Below are 7,760 nucleotides of genomic sequence, written 5' to 3' on the forward strand. Positions count from 1 at the left end.
TATGTCACAGGCTTTAATAACATTGTCTATATTGTCTGTATATATATATATACATATACATATACATTTACTCAGCATATACATCCTCAGCATATACATATATATATATATATATATATATATATATATATATATATATATATGTGTTGATATATATATAATGTGTTGATATATGTATTTTTTTGGGTATTATTTCCGTCTCCTCTGCTCTCTGCACTGAGATAGCATGTTTGCGTCTTAATGGCACAGAAGTGAGGCGGTGGGTTCGCTTGTTCACTCCGTTTTTACCCTTCTCTTTCTTTCTCTCTCTCTGTTCTTAGTGGGATGCGACGGCCAAAGAGCGGTTTTACGTCGTGATGGAAGGAGGATTTCTGAATATGACCGTTACAACCATCTGCGACGGTAACGACAGTGAGTCGGCTTGGCTCAGCGTCAACTACCCAGGTAGCTGACTTTTCTCACGGCTCAAGGTCCGATGCTTTTGAATCGACGAAGAGATGTGCTTTTTTTTGTAAATATGTTTTATTGATTTTCACAGTTTTTTCCCGCAAGGGAAGAGGATTCACATATGTCTGAGGGCAATGACAGATTGAATTATAAAACCTCATTCCCGACCAACCCACCCCATCCACCCACACAATGTCGGGCTACAGGCTATGGAACTTATATATTTAGGTAAATTAGGTACATTCAGGTGATGGAGATGTAGACATAATATCAAAATAATTGTATTAATCGATCATCAAATAAAAAAGTGAGAAGTTACTCGTAAGAAATAAAATGGTTAATAGCTAATAGAAAACCAAATAAAATTAAAATAATAAAAACATAATAATAATTAAAAAAAAGGGGGGGGCTGCTCACTTGTTGCTATGTGGGGGAGGGGGGTACGTTGCTTCCATCTCAAAAGGATCAAACGTCGTTGTGAAGGCTACGACCATATTGGCTTCATTTGTTAAACGGGTACGGAGTCCCTCTGGTGTTAAGCCAAAGAGTGCGCAAATTGGGTCCAGTTCAAATTGAGTTGCAAACATCTCACTAAAAGCTTTAAAAATACTTATCCAAAAGGTGGAGAGTTTCGGGCATAGCCAAAACATGTGTAACAGGTCTGCTGGCTGGCCTTTACATCGAGGACATAACGGATCAGAGTTAGGGTACATTTTTGCCAATCTAGCATTAGTGTAATGAGCCCTGTGTACCACTTTTAGCTGTATTAAGTTGTGTTTAGCGGATGTAGATGATGTATATATCAAGTCTAACATGGAGTCCCATTTGTTATAACCACTCCAAGTCTTAAGTCTACTCTTAAATGAGCTGACTGTGTCTGCCCCCCTCATCTGTTGTTTTCTGAAGATGTGTGTCTCATTTCCTCCCAGAGCTGGTGAGGAATTTGGAGTGCTACATCCACTCCGCCACACAAACTCACTGCTCCTGGCAACCGGCCAGCCAAGCTCAAGATCTCCGCTTCTTTTATTGGTACGTGTGTATATTTTCTTCACATTTTGCACTCGCTCTATCATTGGGGAGCAGTGCTGTACGTCGTACTTTTGCAATGTGTGTACCGAAGCTGTATTGCCATGTATTTTCCTCCGAGACCTTTTCGGGAGTACTAAGCTGGGGTTCAACTGAGGCTGAATTCTTGTGTTTGTGTTTGTGTCTATGTTTTATGGCTCATCTTTGTTTTTATCAGTCCAGGCCTCCGTTTAGGAATTGTTTGTTGACTCTGTGGGGCTTATTTATCAGGACCCATGCCATGTTTGGTTGTAACGGTAACTTAAGAGGCCGGTCTGTTACCTTCCGGCCAACGGCCGTTGGCATAACCATCCATCAGCAAATGCTAATGTTTATAGAACTGCAGGTCTGAAAATATCATCAGCAATATACTCATCTGTAGCGTTCATTATGTTCAAATTCACACGGTCAAATGAATGCATCCTGTCTGAGGAAATGTGTACCTGTGCCCGGGGTCCGTTTCCAAAGCCGGATGGGCCATCGAGCTTTGTCCCGACGCTCCTTCGTTACGAGAACCCGGCCACTAAACTCAGCGGAGCATCAGATGTGTGTCGGACTCTTTTCACTGGCGCTGTTGGGAACATTGTGAACCTTCCTTGACCTCATTTCAGCATATTATAACAGCCTGAGACTCTTTCGGACGTTTTGAGATTGTCTGATTGAGGGGGATTTTGTTGCCTTTTTATGTACTTTTACAAAGTACTTGTGAGATTTGTTTGTCCAAATAAAGACATTTATGTCTGAGGAATCAGAACCATGAAGGGAATTCTTCCGAGGGCCCAGGGGACAAATATATATATATATATATATATATATATATATATATATATATATATATATATATATATATATATATATATATAGTGCTAAAATATACGGACACTTGGATGGATAAGAGCATGAGTGAGTTTTAGAGCTGCTGGTAGAAGGGTTGTGTGTCCCAAGCACGGCTAGCTGTTTCCCCTCGTTTTCAGGCTTTATGCTAAGCTAAGCTCGCCGTCCGCTGACTGTGGCTTCATTGTTAACAGACAGACACAAGAGAGGTATTGATCCTCTCTTGTGCCAAAATGTCACACTATTCCTTTCAAATGTTTTATATCTGTTTTTGTCCTCCTGGCACAGGTCTGAGTAGCATCATCTGGGAAGAACCAGGCTTATTTGAATACTTGTGAATTGTATTTATGAATTTACCTCTCTTAGGATTCCAGGAATTGAATGCAGCATGAGAGTAAATGACCTTCTATTTTCCAAGGTTACCGAACAATGGCAGAGAATCTACTATCCCCCTACAGGAGTGCCCGGCGTACCATCCCAGTGGCAGCTCCAAGACCGGTTGTGACCTGGACGCGAACATAGGCCACACCATCCACATCTTGTTTAATGGAACGGTCAACAACACGCTTGCCAAGAACACCTTCAAGAAAAACAACGCCGACGATGGTATGAAACACCAGCACTCATTTAGCATCAAGAGTCCTGGAGGAACCGTTCTGATGAAATACATTGTGTGTGTGTGTGTGTGTGCACATTAGCGTGTCTGTGTGTTAGCGTGTCTGTGTGTGTGTGTTCGCATTAGCGTGTGTGTGTGTGTGTGTGTGTGTGTGTGTGTGTGTTAGCGTATCTGCAGCATTTGCTTGTGTAATGAGTCCCAAACTTACAACTTTGGACAATACCCAGACATTTTTTAAGGGAGATGGACATTTTCCCCGTTGCTTTGCAGTATTTTTGCTTTTATGACGTGTTGACGTGTTGTATCTCTGTAATAATGTCTGTCTCCGTGCAGTGCGACCTCCTCCCCTTGACTGGACAGTCACTAAAGCTAGGAATAAGTTGCTTATTAGCTGGACCCGTCCTGAAATTGAAGGACCTTGGACCTATATAATTAATTACACTGAGTGTAGTGAAACAAAGGTAAGAGACACAACAGTACATTTAGATGTTTGCCTTTTTAAATTGAAGCTTTGAGACTCATGGTCCCCAGAGGATGAAGCTTCCTCACTTTCTACAAGCACCACCAGCCAGCTGCCACTTATGGCTTTCACTAAAATGTCTCAACAACTATAAATGTCATGACATCTGGTTCACGTCGTGAGGATGAATCCCACCGACTTTGACCACCATGAGGTTAACGTTTGTGTTTTGAGTGAAATGCCTTGACAGCTATTGGAAGGACAGTCATAATCAGTCATGAGTATTGAATTGGAATCAATTTGCTGTCCCCGACTTTTCATCAGGTCAAAATGTTCCTCTGCTTTCTACCAAAGAACTGCGAGACTAAAGACGGCGTCAGCGCCGGCTGTAGTTTTCTATCCTTATTTGTAGCCTAAACAAAAAAGTGAGTGAGTAGTCGGTGTCACTGTTGTGCCCTTGTTTCCTTACAGATCAGAACGGTTGCTGGAGAAACCTCAATGGAGTTGGAACCGATCTCTCACTGTGCATACCGTATTGCTATTAAAGCATCCATGGACAAAGGAGAGACACCATACAGTGCCGCAAAGTATTTTGGTACGGTCATCACCTCTCTGTCTATTTTCTTTAAAAAAAAAATAAAAAATTGAACTGTCCAGCAGCTTAAAACCACTCTGAGCAAGATTTACTCCCTTTTCTGCCATCTAGTGTTTTTTTAAAATAATGACACACTTGAATCATTTAACTTTTAACTTCACTACACTGCATTTTAAATTGTAACTTAAACTTTTGACATTTTTAAGTGTGCAGCGCAGCAGCAGTGAGATCGTAATGTCGTAATCGTGATGTTTTTTTGCGTGCAGATGCCGACACAGATCCCAATGCGTGGCTGTATGCTGCCATTATCATCCCAGTGATGCTCGCTGGCCTGGCAGCCCTGGTCTTGGTGTGTTGCAGGAAGTATGTTGAGTCGTCGCCTTTTTGCTTTTGCTGCTATGAAGGTTAGTTGTTGGCCTCTGATATTTAACTTTCTTTCTGTTCAGGAATATGGAATATATTTTCCCCAAAGTACCAGAACCCCGGGACCTCCTCAGCGATATTTCTGACAACAACAACAAGGTGACTATGTCTGGGGTTGCTCTCTTTTTGATTAGGGTAAAAAAAGTAGCTAATAGATGTCACCATGAAACTCGCCCAGCTGATTACTTTCATGGAGACAAACAATTTTCGTTTTGCAAGTTTTCTGAAAATGTATATAAATATGCAAAAGGCCAGTATCTTATCAAATATGTGCTCATTTGCATATATTTAAATCTGAATCTGAACTTTCTCGAACTGAATTCTTGTTTCATTTTGTTTTTTGAGAATATGTTTTTGAGGAATAAAATGTTCAATAAATTAGACCCCTCTGTAAAAACCTTCAAAATATAGAAATACATTAGTTTGGTGAATGGAAGTGCGACTGAAATGGAGTTTTTCTGTCTCAGTCCGACTTTAAAAATATATATCTTAAAATTACACTACTAGGGAATAGGGTAAAAAGTGAACTAATAGAAGCGTCCCCGGTATTAAGAGAATTATGTTTTGTATTACAACTTTTCTGAAATGTTATGTTTAATTATGCAAATAAGGCATTGATAGAATTAAGCGTGTTTTGTGGGGGGTTTCCTCCTCTTTTCTTCTTCATTTTTCTCAGGGCATGGATCACAACCTGTATGTCCCGGCAGAGGAAGACGACAACTGTAAAATCACTCTGGTGGTCGATCCCCTTATCAACAAACTGGACTTCTGATGCCATGAATCTGCAAAGGCTCCCAAAGTCTTATTTCCCCATACTGGCTCAACGAAAAAGTGTGGGGACCTAACTGGTCTGAGATGGTTGCATCCACCAAGTTATGCTTTCAATTCTCCAATACATTTCATTTAGATGTATTTCCGCTTTCAAAGCAGCTCTTGAGAAGTTTGTAGAGCTGACCCAAAACATCCTGTGAAAACAGCACAGCTTCTGAAGGCAAATACATGGAATATTCTTCAATGGCCAAGTCAGTCACCTGACCTCAACCCAAGTGAGGATGCTTTTAATTTAATAATTAATTATAATAATTTAATAGTTTTGTTATATCCATTGAAATAAAGCTGAAAGTCTACACATCAACCCAATATTGACTGCGTCATTTAAAATCCACTGCAAGTGTGTAAATAGGCAAAATTAGAAGAAGAAATATTTTATGTAATTGTCATATGTGTCCTTTACATTTTCACCTTGGAACACTTTCTGAATACAAAGTCACATAATCTAATCGAGGGCAGAGTGGAATGAGAGTTTACGAGCAACATTGTTGGTGCCTGTGTGATATTAAAAAAATCCTAATTAGTGTGAGCAACAGAATTAAAAGTAAAACTGACTTTTAATAAAAGTAAGACTGATGGTGACTCATCACCGACACAGACCAGTTTCAGTTCTGCTTCAGTAGCTATAGCCTGCAAAGGACGTGTCGAAATGTGGCTTGAAATTGCTCAATTTTGCAGAACTTGTGGCAATCACATTTCCGAGAATGACTTGATGCCATAAAGAGCTTGTGCGTTTTGTGTTGGTGGTATCGTACAGTTAGCAAATCTGCATTTTCTGGAAATTCAACAAACTTGTGGAATGCTCTTCCATCAAACATACGCACAAAAGAAACGTACAAAACATGCCTTAAGGAATGGCAATTGTTCCCAATCAGGTGTGCAAGCATGAATGTACTGTCTGTCCTGCCTGCTTATTTGGTGTATATGTGCATTTGTCTTGTTTAGTGTTGATGTACGTTATGTGTCATGGAGGGGGGAAGGAGAGGACCCAAATGCCAGAGCAACAGTTTCAAAGTAAATTTATTTCAATAAACAAAACTTAGGATAGGCTTCAAAAACGGGACGTGGAAAATACAAAAACAAAACCAGGACTCCAAAAGACAAGGACAAGACTACTCACGATGATCACAAGGGAGGAAGTGCAGGAACACAGAGGACACACAAGACAAGGACTTCACAATAAGACAGGACACCAGACAAACCAACATCGTGACATTATGTGCCTCCAGTGTTTTATATGTGCTTATACTGTAGTACGCTTTTTTTGCTTTGATGTGAATTAGTTTTGTGAATTAGTTGTGTCTATACGTTACTGTCTGTCTATCGACGAATCTTATTTGCATTATGTTATTGAAATGTGTAATTTCAGGCTGCCATAAAAAGAAATATGGCCAGGGACAGCAGATGAAAATTAGCCTCTCTAGCTAACTCTGGCTCACTTACAGTGTTACTGTTGATTAGTGTGCATTGTCCCTGCAAAATAAACAAATTAATTAAAATAAAAAATAAAAAGATATTCAGGGTGCACGTCGTTCTGTGTGATGAACCTGGATGGGTGGACTCCCGCCCGGCTCTGTGTTCTACTTTGGGTGTCCTTAACATGAAAGTTGTACAAAGACAGCGGAGATGACAGGACATGAATCCCGGTGTCGCGCTGCGGTGAAGGGCATGATGGGGAGGAGCTGCATTGGTTGTCTGATGCAATCGTGGTGTAACCCCGCTCGTGTTGTTGCACAGCACCGCTGCCTGTACGGCAGCCTCGGAAGCTATTTCTTCTGCTGTCATTATATTGCTTATTAGAAACTCGTCTTTTTCCTCTGTGACTTGGTTGAAACAGCTGACTGTCTTGTTTCGTTTTAGTTTTCTATATCCGTCAAATCGCCGACACACTAATACATGTAATATTGCAATGTGAAAACAGGGGAAACAAAGCTCCGATAGTCACCATTTTGGCTCTTTTTGTGTGTGTGTTAAACGAGCTTGAATTAAACAATATTCCCGGTTGCGGGGTTTCAAAATAAAAACCCTAAGGCCGTAACATTTTTTTACGCAAACAAATGTTGCTGTGTTCACACATTTCTGCGTTCTAGTAGATGTTAACTTTAAGTACAGTAAGTAAACGTTTTATTTCATCTATCCACATGTCAATGAATCCCCTTTAAATTGAATGAAATTGAACGGAATGAGCGTTTACGATGAGGTGACTTTTACTTTGAAACGCCAGCTCTAGGCTTCCGGTTGCACGCCGGCCAACCTGACTCATCTCAGAGGGACTTCCCACCTCTGAGTGAGCAACGTCGCCCTCTAGTGGCCGCGCCCGGCAGAGCCAACATGTCGGCTCAGACTGGTCCTGATGCTGCGAGGATGCAGAGAGCAGCGATATGAGAGGATTTATGAATGTAAACCGTACCAGGCCCGGTTTATCCTGGCGCAGTCTCTGTGGCGCAATGGAATAGCGCGCTGGACTTCTAATCCAGAGGCTCCGGGTT

General features: G+C 41.0%; 1 protein-coding gene across 1 annotated transcript; it reads left to right on the forward strand.

The window, feature by feature from the left end:
* Nucleotides 1-371: 371 nt before the first annotated feature.
* Nucleotides 372-6,742, forward strand: il13ra1 (interleukin 13 receptor, alpha 1). Its single transcript, XM_079215551.1, has 8 exons — nt 372-444; nt 1,377-1,476; nt 2,765-2,952; nt 3,296-3,423; nt 3,894-4,017; nt 4,284-4,380; nt 4,464-4,539; nt 5,117-6,742. The coding sequence occupies exons 1-8, from the start codon at nt 378-380 to the stop codon at nt 5,210-5,212; spliced, it is 876 nt and encodes a 291-aa protein (XP_079071677.1). The 5' UTR covers nt 372-377; the 3' UTR covers nt 5,213-6,742.
* Nucleotides 6,743-7,760: the final 1,018 nt, after the last annotated feature.

The sequence above is a fragment of the Taurulus bubalis genome (genome assembly GCF_910589615.1).
Source record: "Taurulus bubalis genome assembly, chromosome: 3".
NCBI lineage: Eukaryota > Metazoa > Chordata > Actinopteri > Perciformes > Cottidae > Taurulus > Taurulus bubalis.

Bases quoted from the DNA above. Each gene is read 5' to 3' on its own strand.
- il13ra1 (XM_079215551.1), top strand. From the start codon at position 378: ATGACCGTTACAACCATCTGCGACGGTAACGACAGTGAGTCGGCTTGG. The intron at 1,477-2,764 runs GTACGTGTGTAT...CTATTTTCCAAG, and splicing joins GATCTCCGCTTCTTTTATTG to GTTACCGAACAATGGCAGAG. The intron at 4,018-4,283 runs GTACGGTCATCA...TTTTGCGTGCAG, and splicing joins CAGTGCCGCAAAGTATTTTG to ATGCCGACACAGATCCCAAT.